Here is a 22,688-nt window from a genome sequence, read left to right on the forward strand (position 1 = left end):
AGGGGCAATTCAGACTTGCTATTGGTATCCATCTTTCAAATAAGCTTTGCAAGATCTTTAGCCTTGAAAACCCCAATTAATTTTCTGTAAAGTAGGATCAATACATCGGGAAGACTGAAAGTAATATGAAATAATATTTTGTATTTAAAAATAATATCAAGAGTCACCATATTACAGTTCAAGAATCTTAGGTCCAAAAAAGTAGGCAGGAATACAGTTTGAACAGTAATAGCAGCCTTTATGACTTCTAAATTAAAATCATAATATAACGTAAAGGAACTGAAAAAAACTGGGTAAAAGACCATGATAACAGTAAGGCTCTTGAATAAAAGCAGCAAAAGCATCATTTGCCTCTATAATTCAAAACAAATCACTGAGTTACAGCCTTACACCTGTCTTACATTATAGAAATGAAGATGGCAATGAAATGCTGTGGTGAGCCATATGGTGGTACCCCTATCTATAGATATGCTAAGAGTCTATGTGAATCACTAAACTGAATTCAGGTTTGGTAGCATTTTAGCGCTGCTAAATGTTTTTCTAAATTATGCAAATGAATCTTAACATGATACACAAACAAAAAAGCATAACAGATTTGCCTCGCCAGAGTAAAGGAAAATCTTTTAAACATTTGTTACTTCAATTAAACTCTATTTTAAGCATTGTGTTGTATTTCATTTAATAAAACATCTGAAGATTTATATTTTTTTCTATATCCATGCATTATTCAGCATGAATAATTAGGAGGTATATAGGTATAGGTATGTGCACAGCATGGCTGTTCAAACTTTTTATAATTATCAACTACTTCCATTTCTACAGTCGACATCGTGATTTATTATTGTCACGGTAAAACTTAAAAATGTCTGTTAATAAAATATAGATGGAGAATCTGTGGTTAACTAAAAAATACGGCCAAGTGAACATGAAATCATGAATTGGATAGTTGTGTTATAATCTGTTGGTTGGACAGCCATCCTGTTGTTGTTATGTATGATTAATACTGCAAGTTCCTAGAATATATTTTTTCCTTTAATACTGCATGGAATTTTATGCAAGACTGCGTGGAAGATTATTATTTCAGTATTTGCAATTTTAGTTTGTCATTTCTTTTAATGCTGGGTTTATAATTTTTGCTATTAGCTTTAAATTACTTATTTTATCTACCATGACTGATATGCATCTATTAACATTTCAACATCGTAGGCAATACGTGTATTAGACGATAATATTGGTTGTGATATCATAAAGATTGGATCTATGGTCAGAAAGAGACAGAGGTTCATAAAGCGAAGGCAACGATTAGTTGGCCCAAATGGAGCTACATTAAAGGTAAAATAGTTTTTATAAAAATATTCTTCCTATTAATAATGTTGTATATACAGTATAAGAGGTTTTTCCAGATTATAGATCATCAATTTAAATCTGGTAAGATGGCATGCAGAAATTATAAAATTAAAAATATGAAATCGTAATTTATGAAATAAAGAGCAATTATGATCTAAAGGGTATCAAAATTTACAAAAAAAAAAAAAAAAAAAGCTTAATATTTATTTGTTTACTTTATTAAACATTTCTTTCAATGTAAGTTGTTTTAGTTGCTTCGTTTTATGTGCTAATACTTTCTTTTTAATTCTATAAACAGACATAATTTCTTGTTCAGTTACAAAGTTCCACTGTTCGAGTCCTGTATTTGCTGTGACGAGAATACCTATTAACTTGTCAATCGAAATTTTTTCGTTTTCACTATCCTCTCTGTCACTTTCTTCATGCCTGTACCATTTTTTGCAGCAATTCCACTTTTTGCTTGATGGACATCGAAACATGCTTTTGCTTTGTAGATCCTTTGGCAGCTCCAGAATCGGAAACTCTTTTTGACATAATCGAAAGTTCAAGCTTACTTTTTATAAAATTGCTCTAACAGTCTGCAAAAAATAATAAGCCGGATCCAATTAGAAGATTAAGGAACAACGCAGTCTGCAACATTAACTGAAATAGATAATTAGATAATTTTACCCTAGCTTATACCATCTGTTATACATTAAACATGCGTGCATAAAGGTATTATGCGCATGCGTAAATGCTATGTATGCGCAGAAAGTTTGTAGCTTTGAGGTCCGGATTATAGATCATTCCAGATTATGGACGTTCGGATTAAAGACTTTTGACTGTATTTCATGAAGCCTTTGATGCCAAATATTTGATGTGCTCAAGCCAAAATATTTCATGAAGAAATTAACTTAAAAATTGAGTGCACATATTCAACAGGTTGGTTAACCAAATTTTAAAATCGTCATAGTGTAAGGCAATTAAAAATTTGAAGGATAGTGGCCTACTGAGAGTGTGGATTAGCTTTCAGGCAAATCGGTAGTCGTATTGGACGGAACCGTGGATGCAGGAGGATATGACAGACTGACGTGTTCGATCGCATCCACCTCAGTGCACTACTTCACATGATGACAGAAACATTATGCGCATTGCAGTGATGGATCGCTCAGTCGCATACCATAGCACAGCACATTCAGTCTGTAACGCATCACCCAGTGTCTGCGCATACCATTCGATGCTGTTTACAGCAGATTGGTCTGTCTGCAAGACGTCCATTGCTTCTTCTACCCTTGACGCAGAACCACAGATGTCTCCGCCGCCAATGGTGCGATGAAAGAAGAATGTGGACGGCATAATGGAATGAAATTGTCTTTACTGACGAGTCACGCTTCTGTCTGCAACACCACGATGGTCTGATTCGAGTCTGGAGACACCGTGGAGAGAGGATGCTGAACAGCTGCATTATGCACAGCCACATTGGTCTTGCACTGGGTATTATGGTATAGGGCGGTATTGGATATCACTCTCGCACTCCTCTTGTACACATTGACGGTACTTTAAACAGCCAGTGCTACATCTTCGAGGTGTTGGAGCCAGTTGTCCTTCGTTACCTTCAGGGCTTGCCCACAGCCATATTTCAACAGGATAATGCACGAGCACACGTGGTATGCATTGTCCAAGGGTTCTTCGTCAATCGTCAGATTAAATTGCTTCCCTGGCCGGCTTGCTCTCCGGATCTTTCACCGATAGAAACATGTGGTCCATGGTTGCTGAACGATTGACCCAGATTACATCCCAAGCTGCCACACCAGATCAACTTTGGCAACATGTGGAAGCTGCTTGGTCTGCTGTACCCCAAGAAGACATCCAAAGTCTCTCTGAATGAAATGCCGAGGCGTGTGGCAGTGGTGATCTCAAACAATGGCAGCTGCTCTGGCTTCTGATTCTGGAAGGAACCACACTTCACAAAAGTCTATAAATTTAATCATTTGATACTTGGTCAACATGTTATCTACTAAATAAATTTTGTTGTGATATCTCTTGTCTTTCTTGGTGTTGCAATTTGGGTGGCCAGCAGTGTATTTTCAGATGAATTCATTGAATTCATTACTAGTGAAAAATTATCTCCAGAACAGATTTACAGTGCTGATGAAACTGGTCTTTTCTGGCAATATGTAACACAAAATACCTTAGCAACTTCTGGAGAAAAGGCTCCAACTGGTGTCAAAGATTCCAAAGCAAGATTAACAATTTTAGCATTCGTAAATGCTGCAGGAAGGCACAACTGCAAACTGTTCATTAATCGAAAAACATGCGATATTGAGCATTTAAAGGAGTGACAAAGTAGTACAAATAAATAAAGTAAACAAATAAATATTAGGCCTTTTTTTTTTTTTTTTTTTGTAAATTTTGCATAAATGCTCTTTATTTCATAAATCACGTTTTCATGTTTTTAAATGTATAATTTTTGCATGCATGCCATCATACTAGATTTAAATTGATGACGTAGTATCGAAAAGAATCTCAAATCTGGAATCGTTAAAGTCCGACGAGTCCGGATCTCGGACTTTATATTTTTTATGTATATATGGACTTGTATTATATGTATTGTATTATATTTCAGTATATTTGTAAAGTTTTGTTTATTTGGGAGATTATTAGTTTAGTATTACATTTAGTTTTCAGTTATTAATTTTCCTTAGTTATAAATATGGCTTCCTGTTCATGCCCAGGATGTGCAGTCCACGGGAAGGGGGCATTGTTACGCATTTTGTATGTTATATTTTGTGTATATTTTATACTTGTGTGTGTTATACAAAATTTGTAACATTGCCTCCAATCCTAAGATGTTGTTCATTCACTAAAAGTATAAATAATATAAGTGAAATTATAAATTGTGGTATCTCTTTTATAATGTAGTGGGAAAGGCCTCAGATTGTGAAGCATTGCCAGAAAAATGGGGCAACAGAGTTAAGAGGTAAATGGCTATTTGGTTTGATAGCGCCAAGTTGGCAATGGTTTTTTGTGACTAATTTTTTTCTTTAGATTTAGTGAGAAATTGTTAAAAATCATCAATATTGGCAACATTTTTGTCCAGCCCCTGTGTAACTGTAACTATATGTGGCTTCCAGCAATTTTGAGAAATTGAAGCAATTGGTAATTTCTTTGGTGGATGAGATAAAACCCTGCATAAGACCAGAAAGAGTTCAATTTTCACTTTAGCTCGAAAATTCAGGGTGTTGAGAGATCACCTCGCGAGCTTTAGTTTTTGAGGTGCTTTTTATTGCCTTGTGTTCAATGTTCTTATTAAATTAAAGCTATTGATTGTGCTCTGTCATTCTGAGAAGAGGTGCTTAAGTATTTTTGTGTTTAAAGTTACAGCACTGAAGTGCTTTTGCAAAATAACTTTCACCAAGCTTTCATCGATTCTGTATGCATTCAAACCATTACGAATCTGTACGCATGTAATGTTATATATATTTTATACCACTTTAAATTAATTTAATAAAATTCATTCCATAATTTAAATTCTATTTATTTTCAACCATTTTAACGTTTGCTTTATGAATTTACAAGAGTGGATCCAAAGAAAAGGTTACAATTGTAATAAAAAACTATTAATGGTTGACAGAAAATACAAGAGGAAATTAAGAAGCCTACTTTTCTATCATTTTTCCATGTAATCACCAAATCTATTTAAGCATTTATATCTGAACACATGACCAACTTGTTTAACCCACCTTTGCAGAAACCGTATCTCTGCCCACTGAGCCGATTCTTGGTAGCTGTTTTCACATCGTCTGAAGAGAACCTCATTCCAGATGAATGTTCCTTCAGTTTTAGATAAAGGAAATATTCACTGGGTGCTAAATCTGGGCTATATGGGGATGACCCCAGCCTTCCCACTTTTGCAGGAATATTTGATTTTGGCGAGCAGTATGGGGATGGGTATTGTCTGACACCATCGCTCAACGTGCCAGGGCACTTGCGTTTGATAGCTTCACATAACTTTGTCAAAGTGGCAGAATAACTATCGGCAGTACCGGTATCACCGAACTTCAGGTACTCAGTCAGAATAATGAATCGCTGCTCGCACCTCCAAGTGAGACCGCTTTTCTAAATGTCTTGCCATTTCAGTTGCTGTCACCTATCTGCAAACTTATTCTACCTACTCACACAACCACTGCTGGACAACTAATACCATCTATCTACACACTGGGGAGAAAGTATTCCATCCACAATAATTGCTTTTCAAATGCTGATGATTTAGAGCAGTAAGTTTTTTTTTTATTTTTTTATTTTTTTTATCTACCTACATAATACACTCACTTCCAAAATTAAAGCACGGAGAGGAAAATGCTAATTTCTGGAAGCCAATCAGAATTCAGAATTTGAAGAGGATGCAATTCGCTGCAGAGGTAGATTGAAGTATGCAAATATGTTAGGTAACAGGCAGTCGCACTTTCATGTCAAGAAATATGCAAAAAAGGCAGTCTTATAAAAAGCCAGCTTTATGAAGGGTTACAGAAGTTGATTGTAAGTGCTGATAGAAGGTGTTTAAAACTTTCGTACAATTTATTTTCAAGACATACATGTTTCTATGACTTCCAGAAGACAAATGGAAGATTCTGAGTGCTGGCGTGCTGTGGGGCGCATTGAAGCAGGACAGTCGATCACAGATGTTGCTCTTTTCTTTGGCATTCATCATTCTGTAATTTCACGTTTATGGAAACAATTTCAAACCACACAGACAGTTGCCCGAAGACCCGTAGCTGGTCACCCAGGGGTTACAACCTCCGCGGAAGATTGATATATTGCTAATGTAGCCAAGCGGAATCGCAGAGCGACCTCCACACGTGTGACATCTATGGTTACAGCCTCCATTGGTAAGGTGATATCTGCAGCTACTGTATGGCAAAGATTACACATGCATGGACTGTACGCCAGGGTACCTCGAGTTTGTGTTCCTCTATCCGTCCAGTCAAGAGGGGCACGATTATAGTGGTGCCGGGAACATGTCAATTGGAATGTGTCTGACTGGGGCAATGTCTTGTTTACTGATGAGTCAAGATTTGCTCTGGAGCCAGATGACAAGTGTATAAGGATATGGCTGGAACAACGAACATGCAATCAGTCCCAAAACATCACCAAACATCATGCGTTCAGAGGCAGAAGCATTATCGTGTGGGCAGGGATTTTATTAGGATACCGCATTAACCTGCACATCTATAAACGGGGTTCTTTGATGGCTGTCCGATATCGAGATGAAGTCATAGAACCCATTGTGAGATTGTACGCTGCAGCAGTAGGCTCTACTTTTGTTTTAATGGATGATAGCGCCCCATAGAGGTGACATCATCAATGATTACCTGGAGAGTGAAGGGATTGCTCGTATGGCGTGGCCAGCGTATTCGCCCAACCTTAATCCCATTGAAAATCTTTGGGATGCTCTCGTCCGTGCTGTATCTTCCCATTTCCCACCTCCAGCCACTCTTATTGAGCTGGAAACTGCTCTACAAGAAGAGTGGCGATTGCGTAATTCTGCGGTGGCTGACCACCTAATTGAAAGTATGGTCACAAGGTGTAAACTTTGTATACAGATGAGGGGGGATCACATACCCTATTAATGTCCTTTTTTTTTTTTTTTTTTTTCATTTTATGCTGTTTATTTTCACTTTATACATATTTCTGTTTAAGTCTCCAGTATGTCATTATCTGATAACTTACAAAAATGTAATATTGTTTTCATTTCTGTATATAATTATTGATTTTGTTTTATGCATAAATATATATGCTACTTTCCTGCCGAATTTTGTGTCAATCAAAGCAGTATTTGTTGATTTTTTTTTGCATTTTACATCTTCGTGCTTAACTTTTGGAAGTGAGTGTATTCCCCCCCCCCCGCCAAGAAGACTTTTGTGTTTGCTAATTGGAGAAAAACAGAATTTGTTATTTTTTATTCTAATTTCTTTTACAGTCAATTTAATTATTTTATATGTGCATATATATTTCATCCTTTAAAAAGGAAATATGTACAATAAATGTTACAGATATACATAATGTACAGTCTAAAACACATAAATAAATGCATGCCCCCAGAAGAAATCAAACCGCAGTCATAAAACCCGGCAGGAATGTAGTTTGGTAAGAGATATGCAAATGATTTAAATTTTGATGCCAATGAGACAAAGGTAAGCACATATATGAGATGTGCTGCTGGGACAGTTTAAAAGCATGATTACTCATGCTGTAGGGCTATTCAAAAGAATCTGTCGACTTGAGTGAACAGTATTGTGACTAGAGATGTCTCTGATATGTAATCAGCATCAGTACGAACAGTTGTCGGACTTTGAGAAGGGGCATATGGTAGGCCTCAGGGAAGCAAGTTGGTTGAACAGGCATATTGGCTGACATGTCAGTGGGAACAATATGGTAGTTGCTTGGTTTGGTGTCGGTGGATCATTGAAGGGATAGTCTACTGTCGTGGAGGGTCAGGACATCCCAGAAACACAAACATGTGCAAAGATCGGGCAAAAGTGGCCACTTGCACATCAACAATGTCCTTAGGATCTATTCGATGCCATTTACTACCTTCCAGGCATTGGATGGTATCGATGGCAACCAATCGAGATGACTGGCTTACTCTGGTATATGCTGCTGACGTCTATTAAGACGCCTACCACTGACCCTACCACCTACCATGTGATATGCAGCGTCAATTAGATTTTTGCCAAACTCGGGCAAGCGTGAGTGTGACCAACCGGAGATGTGTAATCTTCAGCAATGAATCCCGATTCAGTATCAGTGCTGATGACCAACGCGCTTGCATGTGGAGGCAATCAGGCCAGCGGTCCAATATGACATTTGCTGTCGAGCGGCATACGGCGATTACACAAGATGTGACAGTGTAGAAAGCAATTTGTTGGGACACACGACCACTTCTAGTTGTCCTTCATGGCACTATCATGGATCGCAGTAACGCGGACGACATTTTAACATCAGTTGTACTGCCTATGCTATCAAGTCACACAAGTGCCATTTATCAGTAGGACAACATTCTACTACAAACTGTGTGACTTTCCCAGCAATGTCTTCAAGGATATGACATGCTCCTGTGGCCTGCCAGGTCACCAGACTTGTTGCCAATAGAACACATTTGGGACATGCTTGGAAGGCAACTGCAGTCATACTGGCATATTGGTGAATTAACTGCTCAGTTGCAAAGATTATGTCATGATCTTCCGCAAGGGGTCATAGGTGACCTACTTGATTCAAAGCCACACCGTGTTTGGGCTTGTATAGCTGCCAGAGGTGGCTATACTGCTTACTGATTTATAACCATTTTCATGCAATAACTTCTTAATAAAACAATTTTTATTCTAAATTTGTAATTATTTGTTTATCTCCTCATACCCTACATACATGTTAAATTTCATGATAGTAGTTTGTTTTCTTCTGGGTGCATATATGTTTTTGTGACAGAGTGTATGTATACATTTAGCAATTGGGTATTTTTTTACACGTTCTTTTCTCAGATTTAAAAAATTCACGGTAATTTCATTGAATTTGTATTCAGAAATCTTCTAATTTTTGCTAAAGCTTACTTTGATTTTATGTATTTAAATTTATTCTGGGAGGGGGGGATTCTTTTCATGTTTATTCTACTGTTTCAGAAAAAGTTTTGATTGCATTATGAGTTTGTAGGCATTTTGAAAAATTTTAGCATGTCTTTTTCAGTATTCTTTCAAAGGTAAGGCATTTTTATTCACACATGTTTATAGCATGTTTCAAACCTCACGTTTACAATACAGCAGATTTCAAACATCTTTGTGCCAGCCGAGGCATAGGTGGTTAGAGTGGTAAACATCTTTCTCCCAGCCAATCTATAGGTGGTCAGTGCTGTAGATTTCTGGTGTCAGTCAAGTCTATTATTGTCTGCGATTCCCCTTCAAGTTGTATAAGGATTTGTTTGGCATTAGCTTGGAAGTGAGTTCAGATGTGGTTGTAAGGGCTTATTACTCTGTGTCAATGCAATGCGAGAAGTTAACACTTGAACAAAAAATTTTGCATATGAAACTTACAGACTCTTGTACAGAAGTGTGTAGACGATTTATAGAAAAATTCCCCGGTGTTCCAGTTCTTCATAGGAATACCGTCAGAAATCTTGTTATTGTTAAATTAGGGGAAACTGGGTACGACAGAACTAGTAAAGAGAAAAAGAAAAAAAAAAAAAAAAGCTTTAAGGGAAGAGAAAATTGTTGAAATTGGAGAATCATTACACTGCACTCCAACAAAATCTCTGCACTATATCTCACAGGAAATAGATATTTCAAAATCCTTGGCCTACAGGGCTACTAGTTAATTACATCTGAAACACTACTGGGTATGTGTGGTCCAAAAAGTAACTGTGAGAGAACATAGATCATGTGAATTTTTGCACTTGGTTTCTGCAGAATATTGCTAATGGTGCTGTTGATCCACATTTAATAATTTTTTGGACATTATGTGATTTACATAGTTGTGTGTTCAGGAAACTATATGCATTGGATTACAGAAAAACCCATCTAATTCATGAGATTCTCTTGCAATGTAACTGCAAGGTGAATAATAGGGCCCATTATGTTTTCAAGACCTTGTAAATTCAGAGAGATTTTGCACAGAAATATTTGCACCATTTTTTTGAAAAATTGTCCTATATTGAGAGATAATATGCATGTTTTCAACAAGATTCTACCATACCTCACATTGCCAATAATTATTTGCATGCTATAACTGGGGTGTTTTGTTGGTTGTGCATTAGCACTGAAGGCGTAATGAGTACGTTTCCTCAAGCACAGAATTAAAGAATCATAAGTCAAAAGATTAACTACGAAAACTTATTAATAAAATAGGATAATTCTGCTTAACTTAAGCATAACAATAAAGTAATAATCTTCAAGGGCATTAAAATTGAAGTATTCAAAAGAATAACTTACATAGAATCATCATCGGTCCTAAATATCATCAGGCTTACCTATATTATGCAATAAGAAAAATAAACAGGAATATACTTTGCCATCGTACCTGAAAGAGAAGAAAGTACTACTGGATTAGACCTTTGGCCAGGTACAAGTAGCTAGGGTGAAAATCAAATATACTGCATTGCACACGAGCTTTACTTTCTCTCGCCAATATGTACCTTGGCGCACGTTCGTTTCGTATGCCTTTCGAGTTTCATTATGCAAAATACCTAAATTTATGCTAACATTGCCCCTGTTTTGCTAATGAAACTCATACCAATTGTAGTTCATTCCTGCAAAACTGAAATTTAGCTTTAGGAATTGGTTTAGTCATAATATCAGCAACCATTTCCTCTGTTGAAAGATAAGCAAGTTTTACTATTCCTTTGTTATTCAAGTCGCGTATATGATGAACTTTTGTATCAATATGTTTAGAGCGTGAATTGAATTTTTCAGATTCTACAAGTCTTATAGTAGACTGATTATCTTCAAATACCTTTATTGGTAGAGTTTGGGGTATATTGAAATCTTCTGTTAATTTTAATAGCCATAATAGTTCTTGCGTAGCTTGCCATAGTGCAACATATTCAGCTTCTGCTGAGGATAAAGAAACACAAGCTTGTTTTCTTGAAAACCATGAAATACAGTTCCTTCCTAATAAAATAACACTTCCTGATGTAGATTTTCTATCTTCAATATCTTGTCCCCAATCAGCATCTGAATAAACTGTAATATTAGGTTCTTCACTCGACGAAATTTGTAAGGATAGGTTCTTTGTCGTGTTTAAGTACCTAATGATTCTTTTAACAGCATTCCAGTTCTTTTGACGTGGATTATTACATCTTCTGCTGAGTATGTGAGTTAAAGCTGTGATATTTGGTCTTGTGATAGACGATATATACAAAAGACTTCCAATAGCTTGGCGAAATTTATCATTTGAAGTTAGGAGATTTTCTTCCTTGTTTAGGTTATAATAGTTTGTTTCCATTGGTGTGCTGGCGGGTTTCGCTTCTTCAAGTTGAAATTGCTTGACAAGTTGATTTATTTTATTTTTCTGTGATAAGAGATAACTTCCATCTTCCTTGCGATTTATTTCCATGCCTAAGAAATATTTAGCTTCACCAAGATGCGTTATTTGGTAACGTTTCTTTAAATCATTAATTGTTTGAAGAATTAGTCCTTCTTCTGTAGAACTTATTAGGATGTCATCAACGTACACTATTAAATTAATTCTTTTACCACGAACCACTTTTGTGAAAAGACACGGATCTGCTTTGCTTTGACTGAACCCCAGATTCTTCAGTGTATTTTCAATTTCTGCATTCCAGCACCTAGCTGCTTGTTTGAGACCATAAATCGACTTCTGTAATTTACAAACTTTATGTCTTTCTTCCGGAACCACGAATCCTTCTGGTTGTTCCGTATATATTTCTTCATTTAAGTTGCTGTGCAAAAAAGCTGTTTTAACATCTAGTTGATGTACCTTGGCATTATTATACGCTGCCCATGCTAAGAAAACTCTTATCGTAGTGTGTTTCACTACTGGTGAAAAAGTTTCATCATAATCACTGCCGCATTTTTGAGTAAATCCTTTGGCTACTAAGCATGCTTTGTATTTTATATTTTTACCAGTTTCATCATATTTTGTCTTAAACACCCATTTGCTGCCTACTGCATGTTTTCCTGGTGGTAATTCTGTAAGTTTATAGGTTTCATTTTCTTTTAGAGAATGTATTTCTTCTTGCATAGCCTTGATCCAAGCTTCTTGTTCACATTTTGGTAAGTTTAGAATTTCTTCAAAGCTTTCTGGATCTTTAATTTTAAGTAAGATTGATTCTTCGTCGTCTGCTTTATAAGAGAATCTTTCCGGTGGGACCCCCTTTGGTTAATCTGCTAGAAACCCTTCCTTCTACATTTTCTTCACATTTAATTAACTCTTCGGAACTTTTTGAATCTTCTGTAAAATCATCGCCAAGAGATGTTTCTTCATTATTTTCTTCATTTACTTGTGAGTTATTGAAGTGAATTAATTCTAAATCTTCAGCATTATTTTCTGCAAGTTTGTCAGGTAAAGATGCGTTTTCTGAAAATTTAACAGTTCTACTTACTATTATTTTTCTTCCACCTACATAAATCCTGTATCCCTTACTTCGTAAATCGTATCCTACGAATATTCCTTCTTCAGCTCTGTTGTCGAATTTATGCCGTTTTTGTTTGTTCACGTAATAAAAAGCTTTACAGCCAAATACTCGTAAGTGACTTAAGTTTGGTTTTCTACCATTCCACAATTCATATGGTGTTCTATCTGTGGCTTTAGTTGGTAATCTATTTTTAAGATATGCAGCAGTAGCTGCTGCTTCAGCCCAGAATCCTTTCGGTAATTTAGAGTTTATTAGCATAGCTTTTGTCATTTCTATTAAAGAGCGATTTTTCCTTTCTGCGACGCCGTTCTGTGTTGGACAATAAGGAACCGAAGTTTTGTGAAAAATGCCGAGTTTCTTTAAATAATTTTCAGTACTTTCGTTACAGTATTCTGTACCGTTGTCGGATCTGAGAACCTTTATTTTCTTTCTAAATTTATTTGTTGTCGATGCAACATACTGTTTAAGTTTGTCGAATACAGTCAAAAGTCGTTAATCCGGACTCGTCGGGACTTCGGCGATTCCGGATTATCGATTTTTCCGGATTATAGATCATCAGTTTAAATCTGGTAAGATGGCATGCAGAAATTACAAAATTAAAAATATGAAACCGTAATTTATGAAATAAAGAACAATTATGATCTAAAGGGTATCAAAATTTACAAAAAGAAAAAGCTTAATATTTATTTGTTTACTTTATTAAGCATTTCTTTCAATGTAAGTTGCTTCGTTTCATGTGATAATACTTTCTCTTTAATTATTTTAAACAGACATAATTTCTTGTTTAGTTACAAAGTTCCGCTGTTCAAGTCCTATAATTGCTGTGTTGAGAATACCGACTAATTTGTCAATCGAAATGTTTTCGTTTTCAATAACCTCTGGGTCACTTTCTTCACTATCGGAAGCGAATTATAATAACGAGGAACTTGATTTAAATCATATCAAAGACGGAGTACATCGAGATGAAATACTACACTTAGTAAGGAATTATAAGCCAAATAAAATATAAACCATCTGCCCTGAAGATAAGGATAGTGCTGACAGATCAACTTCCAATCCGCCGCGTGAAATTGATAAACAGATTTCGGATTTCAAAACATACTTTCGCTTTGTAGATACAAATTACATATTAGTAAATATATATGGGAAATTCTATTTGACATAATCGAAAATTCAAGCTTACTTTTATGAAATTGCTCTAACAGTCTGCAAAAAATAATAAGCCGGATCGAATTCGAAGATTAAGGAACAACGCAATCTGCAACATTAACTGAATTTTTAGCTTAGCTTATACCTCCGTTACACATTAAACGCGCATGCGCACAAACATATTCGCAGACGTAAAGGTCTTACGCGCACTCTTAAACGCCTGTGCGCATCCGTGAACGCGCCGCATGCGCAGAAAGTTTGTAGCTTTGAGGTCCGGATTATGGGTGTCCGAATTAACGACTTTTGACTGTACTTCATCTTTTGAAGTAATAAAATAAATTTGAGTATAACGCGAATAGTCATCAACGAAAGTTACGAAATATCTTTTCCCTCCTAAGCTGTTGACTTCAATTGGCCCACACACATCTGTGTGCACTAAATCCAGTGGATTTTTAGATCTAAAACTAGTTTTGGGATAAGGTGTTTCAGTTAGTTTCGCTTTTACACAAGTAGAACATTCCACACTATGAGTGCATTTGCGAAGTTTAATGCCGTCTGCCAAATCATTTTTCAAGTGTTTTTATGGCATCTATATTTCGGTGGCCTAATCTTTGATGCCATTTTAGTATACAGTTCGTATTTGAACATGAAACATTATTAGCTAAGTATGCTTTCTCATCAATTGGGTTTACGATCAATTTATATAAACCTTGCTGAGCGTTGCCGTCGGCTACGAGTATATTGTTACGTTTTATGTAACACTTATTACTATCAAATGTAACAATGCAACCTTTATTGGTAACAGATTGAACAGAAAGTAAATTACTATCTAAATCTGGTACATACAATACATTTTCCAATTTTATTTGTGTAACCTGACCCTTTAAATTTTGAACTTTAAAATAGCCTTCACCAATACCATAAGAATTTAATTTAGCACCATTGGCTACAGTTACTATTTGTTGATTAGAGTCATTTAACTGAGAGAAAAAATTCTTATTACTCGTCATATGAGTTGAGGCTCCCAAGTCGATAACCCATTCTTGCGTTTGCATGTTTTCATGTTTATTTTCCACTTTTAGAACTTGATTAAACTGAATCTGTGTATTTTCAGTTTCAATACTTTTAAAATACTTATTTTCTTTAAGTTTTGTTATGTTTTCTACACTTTGCGTATTTGCTGTTTGGCATGCATTACTTTTATAATTTTGAGAATAATTTCTTACTTTACTATTATTTACATCTGTTTTCGGGGAAGTTCTAGCGTTGCGTTTTAAATGAAAACAGTCATTTATCGTATGGTTGTTTCTCTTACAATAAGTACAAAATTGTGTAACATACTTTGGTTTATTTTTGCTTTTACTTTTTAAAGCAACTGAAACGTACTTTTGAACTTTCTTAGTTTCCACACGTCTACAATACTCATCTATTAGTTTGTTTTTAACATATTCTAGCGACAATTCAGCTTCCGATTTACTTTCTATTGCAGTTATTAAGGAGTTGTATGAATTTGGTAAAGCACATAGTAGTATTGCTATTAAGTTATTTTCTTTAATTTCTTCACCTATACTACACAGCTTTTCAGCCAACTCTAGTACTCCTTTGATATGTTCCTGCATTTTAGAATTTTCATTATATCTAATGAAATATAGTTTTCTAAGAAGAAATAACTTATTTGTTAAATTTACACGTTCATGGACACATTTTAACTTCTGCCAAACTTTTTTTGCAGATTTACTATGTAAAACATGGATAATTTGCGAATCCGAAATGTTTAGACGTATTAAAGCTTTAGCTTTACGATCATTCTTTAACCAAATATCAGTATCAGTTTCCGGTTTTTCTTCGAATACAACATCATCTAAACCTTCTTTTATTAGAAGTTGTTTTATTTTAAATTTCCACACTGAATAATTTTCATCTGTTAATTTTTCTATACAAATTGATTCTTTTAGAATAGACATTATTACTTGTTACAATTATTCTTATAAACTTTGTAACTATTTTTTTTTTTTTTCAACAAAGGGTTTTAACACTTTATGCCCCTGGAATCTTACAACATTACAAAATTTCAATTTCTCAGTCTCATAATCTTTTGTTGGTTGTGCATTAGCACTGAAGGCGTAATGAGTACGTTTCCTCAAGCACAGAATTAAAGAATTATAAGTCAAAAGATTAACTACGAAAACTTTATTTAATAAAATAGGATAATTCTGCTTAACTTAAGCATAACAATAAAGTAATAATCTTCAAGGACATTAAAATTGAAGTATTCAAAAGAATAACTTACATAGAATCATCATCGGTCCTAAATATCATCAGGCTTACCTATATTATGCAATAAGAAAAATAAACAGGAATATGCTTTGCCATCGTACCTGAAAGAGAAGAAAGTACTACTGGATTAGACCTTTGGCCAGGTACAAGTAGCTAGGGTGAAAATCAAATATACTGCATTGCACACGAGCTTTACTTTCTCTCGCCAATATATACCTTGGCGCACGTTTGTTTCGTATGCCTTTCGAGTTTCATTATGCAAAATACCTAAATTTATGCTAACATGTTTGATGGTAGAATCATTTGTAAAGGTTTATGGCCCACATATTTCCCAAATATGAGCATGTGTGACTATTTTTTTTATGGAGAATTCTAAAGAATAGAGTCTACCGAAACAACCTTCACACTATTAATGAACTCAAAGACAACATTTGAATAGAAATTCAATCATTTAGGAAAAATAGCTTATGTGTGTGAATGCTAATTTCATTAAAAGATGCTAGAATTGCCTGAAAGTAAATGGCTACCATTTTGTACAGCTCTTATAATGCAGGTGAGTACTCATTACATCTTAAAAATAAATAGAGTGATGTGCATGAATTTATTAATCAAAGTTTACAAGAATTTCATGCATGGGTTGGCTACCTGCCGCTGCCTGACACAAAGATATTTGAAATGATGTTAAATGGAAAATTTTGTGTAGATTGTCATATGGCAGAGAATGTGAAAATGAAAAAATAGCATCCTGTTTCTATAAAAAAGTGGGCTACTTGTTCCATTATTTAAAAAAAAAAAAAAAAAAAAATTCGATTGGTATTTCAGCTAATAGGAACTAATAAGCTAATTTGAAACATTTTAAGCTCATAGTTTTTATCATTTTCAAACGTGAAACATTTTCATTCAGCCAAAACTTTAAAAAAAATTTAAAAATTCTGGCAGAAATTTTATTTAACTGCGAATTAAAATGGGGGGGGGGAATGGTGTAAAAGAAGAGAGAGTGTGTTGCCATTGGGAAGCGTGTTTGTCTGTCAAAATTTTTTAAGTTATTAAAAACCTAAGATTCATTCTAAAGTATAACTTGTATGTTGTGATCAGTTTTTGAATTAATTTTTTTTTAGTTTCTTATTTTTTATGAGATTCTGTTTTAGATTTTGATTTTTAAAAAAAATTAAAAGGCTTGTATTGAGTTCATTTCTATTAAGAAAAGGGTGGGGAAAGTATATTTTTGTTCAACCATCCTTTCAACAGCTTATGTAATTAATGATGCTTCTCTTTAAACAGCAAAAATGACTAATGGTTAAATTATTTGCTTATTGCTGTTATAACTATTTTTCTTTCTTTACATATGAAGTGTTGCTTTGTACTATAAAAAGGTGCATATTCCTTCTCATTCTGTAGCTGAAATGAATGAAATAATTATATGAAAAGGAAGGAGTGCTTTCTGATTTTTTTCCCACCACTGAAAAGACACAAACATGTTGCAATCATTGGAGAGGAATATTTGTTTACATCTACTTCAGTGATGTATCCATTACCACATGTGTTTTTACATTCATGGGAAAGAATAACATTTACCTTTTTCTAGAAATCCTTCTGTAATTTTGTGCCATTGTTATCCTTGCATGTACTCCTTCTTGTTTTCACTAAAAATTTAGAATTATACAAACTCAGCATTGAGCACTGATCCCAGTACATTCATGGGAAAGAATAACATTTACCTTTTTCTAGAAATCCTTCTGTAATTTTGTGCCATTGTTATCCTTGCATGTACTCCTTCTTGTTTTCACTAAAAATTTAGAATTATACAAACTCAGCATTGAGCACTGATCCCAGTTGTCCCAAAACTGCTGAAGCTTCAGTGTACACTCCAACATAATGGAAAAAAAGAGGGCAAATTCCACAACTATGATTCATTATGTCAAAAACAGATATCCTCAATGTAAGAAGAGATACTAATCAGAGAAATGGCTGTTGAATTTCAAAAGTGCTGATGCATGTATACTCGAACACACATGTGCTGTTTACATCCCCGGGATGCCACATAAATATTTTTTTGGTGACATGTGTTTTGCCTCATCAATACGTTTTCACACATTTTCTGTGGGGGTTCAGATGATTAGGAAGTACAGTACAAAGTCTCTAATCCACACTCGTCGGGACTTCGTAGATTCCGGAATAGGGGTTTTCCCACATTATAGATCATTAATTTAAATCTGGTAAGATGGCTTGCAGAAATTAAAAAGTAAAAAATATGAAACTGTTATTTATGAAATAAAGAGCATGAAATTGATAAACAGATTTCGGAATGGTTAGAAAACAAAGGATATGCCTTTATCCATTTTTTGCAGCAATTCCACTTTTTGTTTGATGGACATCGAAACATGCTTTCGCTTTGTAGATCCTTTGGCAGCTCCAGAATCGGAAACTCTTTTTGACATAATCGAAAGTTCAAGCTTACTTTTTATAAAATTGCTCTAACAGTCTGCAAAAAATAATAAGCCGGATCCAATTAGAAGATTAAGGAACAACGTAGTCTGCAACATTAACCGAAATAGATAATTAGATAGTTTTAGCCTAACTTATACCGTCCGTTATACATAAAATGCACATGCGTAAAGGTGCGCAGAAAGTTTGTAGCTTTGAGGTCCGAATTATAGATAATTCCGGATTAAGAACTTTGTACTGTACAAGAAAACTTATAAATTCTGTGCATAGATTGAACAATTTAATAAATTAAAGACTGTGTATGCATTAATTTAAGCTTTCTTTTTGCACCAGATTTAGTAATTATAAGTAATATTTAGAAAAGTTTCAACGTAGTTAAGTTTTATAAAATGCCGTTGTATGTAAATTGGACAGTGGTACCTCAGTATACATCATTAATCCATTCCAGATCTTTGGATTTATGCTAAACTGGACATATATTGAACATGCTTTTCCAATAATAAATCCATACATTTATTATCATTATTTTGTGCAAAACTGGTCATAGCATAGTCTCAACAGGGGTTAACTAGGGTAACATACATTCATGACTTACTGAACTAGAGTGCATTAGAATATCTGCAATATCTATTTTTCTACATTTATTACTCCATAGGCATATATATATATATATATATATTTATATGTTATGTATTTTAGGCCATAGAACTCCTTACGAACTGCTATGTTCTTGTGCAAGGTAATACTGTTGCTGCTTTGGGGCCATACAAAGGCTTACAACATGTAAGTGGCTTTATATCTTTATATAATTTCATTTAAATTTTAATAGCATAATTTTTAATAGCATTTTCATTTTTGAATTTTACTAATTTTCCAAAGTTCTACCTGCCATTTGTGTAAGATTTTTTGTGAGGGTTCGTTCATGCTATTCATTGATTTTGTTTATTGGGGAAGGAGGACTGAATTCATCTATAGTGCATATAGAAATGCCTTTTAATCTTTTGTGAGAGTTTTGCCAATGCGATGTTGAGGCTAGAGACTGCTACAAATGGTTTTATCCTAAGGAAGACTGAATTATATAAATTTGCTTTGAATTATCCCATGCCATACCTAAGACCTTAAATGGGAAATTTTCTCTAATAAAAGCTTCAGGATTTTCATCTGGAACAATACCCTGTTTTACCCACAATTCATGTAATTGTCTTGAGTTACTGTGCCATTTGTGAAGCTGCGTGCTTGCTTCCTTAAATATTTGGACCTATTCTAGACTCTTAGTTAATGCTCCATTGATCGTTAGTTGGCTTCCAATCACATCATCTACATATATGTTCTCATTCAAAAGTGAACTGTTGTAGGATAACGTTTATTATATTTTTTCAGATAATGTTTAATGGTAGCGTTTAATAGAAATGGACTACTATTTATTCTGAATAAAACTCTAGTGAACCTTTATATGTGAGGAGAAATGGTTTCATCATTAGGAAATTTGGAGAACAGAAACCTGGTTGCGTCCCAATCCTTTTCATGTATGAGAATCTGTAAAAAGACTTGTTTTATATCTGCGGCGAAAGCTATTGGATTATACCGAAATCTTAACAATATTTAGAATATTTCGGGGTATAAATTTGGCCCAACATACAGTCATTTAAAGAAATGGACCCTGGTGCATGTGATGATGCATCATAAACAATACGTAATTTACTTGTAGTTCGATCCTCGCGTATAACTTCCCTATGTGGTAAGTAAAACACAACATCCTCTTCATTTGAAATTTCTGTAACTGGTTCAATAATATTTTGCTTTAACTGATCTCTTAATATGCTCCTTTATTCGAAAAATAGATTATAATTTTTTTAAAACTGTTTTCTAAGTCGATTAAATCTTTGTTCTTCAATTTCCCTATTATTTACTTTTGATGTGTCATGTTTCCAAGGCATTCTAAATTTGTAGCGAGAATTTTCATATGTTATATTTGATTCAAAAAGTTCGATGACTTCATTTTCAGTTGAATCGAAGTTTTCCCTCTTATCAAAAAGTTCTGAGTTTTCGAGTCCCCAAATTTTGTTATTTGTTTGGAAATGAAATTTTCCCCTACAACTACATTTGAAAGCCAAAGAGACATCATCATCACCTTTTCGTCCATGTAGACACCAGCCGAAAATAGTTTCCACTGCAGCAAGGTTTTTGCTTAAATATTTAATGTGTCACATTACTATGTTGTAATAATAATGTGCTCCAATTAGAATGGCAATGAGTTTTTCACAATTGGGAAAATCTGGGAGTATGAAATTTTTTAATTGTTTGTTTTGCTTAATTTCTTCTGATTTAGGAGGGGGAATATCTGTACCTGATATATGATCAGTTACTAATAATTCAACTTCTATTCTAGAATTGGGAGAACTGCTATGTTCTAAATTTAACTACGTCATAATTTTACTGGATGGGTGAGGTATTCCCAAAAGTCAATTTTTCTTTTCTTATGACTTCGAGGTTTAATCTGTTCGCTAACTCACGAGCACAAAAACTTTTCATACTTCCACTATCCAAGAGAATTCTGGCAAACACTTTTTCCTTAGCTGTTTTAATTTTTATTGTGCAAGTCTGTAAAATAATTATATTATTTACCTTACCTATGCGAAACAGCCGAAACAATTTTTTCTTTCTGTTCCTTAGTTTGTGTATTGTTTCTCGAAGCTGATATTCTATCCTTTTTATCACTTGCTGTATTTTTAACTATCGAACTAGATTTAAAACATATGGCTTCCAAATGTTTACCTTTGCAAATTTTACAAACTTTAATTTGCCGTTGCCGGCATTCTGAAATTTTGTGCTTAACGCAGAAAACAACGCCCTTGCTTTTTCAAAATATCTCTCTTCTCATTAACTGTAAAGCATAAACAGGATTCTGAGTCATGGTTCTGAAAACAAAAAAATGCAGTTTCGTTTGATGCTGCGTCTGCCATAAATTTATGTGTAGTGACAGTTTGTTTATATTTTGGCGTTGGTGGATATCTGTTAATACTTTTCATTTTTGGTTTTGACTTGCGTGGAAAGGATAAAGAATTAATTTTTTCTTGCAATTCTATTTCTAATCAGAAAAAGTTGAGAAATTTGTTTAAATCATAGGTTGAAGGATTTCCAATATTTGTGTGATGAAATTCTAAAGTTCTATCATTCGGAACAATTTTCATCAAAATTGGAATATACATGTTGGAATATGTTTCTGGTTTCACACCAAGTGCTAAAAGGTTTCTGATTTGAACGTTAATTGTATCAAAGTTTTCGCAATATTGTCACTTCATTTGAACGGGATATAAATTTAAGAGGTTAGAAATGTGTGTATTAATAATAAGGTCACTTTGACCAAATCTATTTTTAAGAATGTCTGTAGCAGAGTCATAATTAGCCTCGGAGATTGAGAGACCTTCTATGGCTGATGCTGCATTGCCACATAAATAAGTTTTGAAATAATTAAATTTTTCGATCTTCGAAAGTGTAACATTATCATGAATAGTAACCTTGAATAAATTCAAAAAATTCATCCTATTGTTATAGTCTCTGGAAAATTTGTGAATTAAGAGTTTGGGCAATTTCAATTACTTTCAATGCGACTTTTGGTTTCAACTTCTGAAGATGAGACTAGAAGAGAAACACACTAATGTGACAATCAAAATCGTAAAAAACAACCTTGTATTTAGCGTAGGTATAATGAAACACTCAATCGATTTCGAGGGCAGCTAAAGGTCCCTCCTTATCAGGAATACATAGAAAGAAATACATAGAAAGAAAATACATAGAAAGAAGAAAATAGGAGAAGGAGTCACAGAAACACGTGGCCCTTATCAGCACTGCACGTGGTTATAACTAGATTTTTAATCAGATTTGCACTGGCCGTCTACTTTTACTGAGCCAGGCTATCTGATCAAGCATAAAGAAATATTAGCGAAGTTAAAATAGGGGGCCAAATGCACCTTACGCTCCAAATCTGAACTTCAAATAATGGAAAGCAACCACTAAACGGATTTTTATACCCTCTGGTAGTACCAAACGCGAGGAGGTAACGCCATCTATTGGCAAAAATAACTGAATTAAGATAGTAGAATTTCAAAGGCATTAGGAAGGACTGGATTGGACTTCAAATCATTAACTAAACTTGCTAAATCTTTGTGAATGTGAAAAGCGTCAAGAAAATCCAATTCACCTATGGAAGAAGCCTTTTGGATGATTTTTGCAGACCCAAAATCAAAATTATGGTTAAAAGTCCAACTATGATACGCTATTGAAGACTTGTTAATTTCACCTTTTTTGACATAAGATTCATGTTCCTTGATACGAAACTTCAACGCTC

General features: G+C 34.5%; 1 protein-coding gene across 5 annotated transcripts in view; it reads left to right on the forward strand.

Moving 5' to 3' along the window:
- The window catches only part of LOC118195273 (KRR1 small subunit processome component homolog), a 99,548-nt gene that overhangs the window by 38,557 nt on the left and 38,303 nt on the right, over positions 1 to 22,688 (forward strand). For 4 of the 5 annotated variants that reach the window (XM_085820517.1, XM_085820518.1, XM_085820520.1 and 1 more), the window contains 2 exons: positions 1,207 to 1,332; positions 19,040 to 19,123. In XM_085820517.1, the coding sequence (XP_085676643.1) occupies positions 1,207 to 1,332; positions 19,040 to 19,123 (210 nt within the window). The remainder of the gene's footprint in view (positions 1 to 1,206; positions 1,333 to 19,039; positions 19,124 to 22,688) is intronic. The other variant, XM_085820519.1, reaches the window with a different exon arrangement.

Source organism: Stegodyphus dumicola, chromosome 7 (genome assembly GCF_044657685.1).
Source record: "Stegodyphus dumicola isolate Sdum_Otavi_A_Nest chromosome 7, ASM4465768v1".
NCBI classification, from domain to species: domain Eukaryota; kingdom Metazoa; phylum Arthropoda; class Arachnida; order Araneae; family Eresidae; genus Stegodyphus; species Stegodyphus dumicola.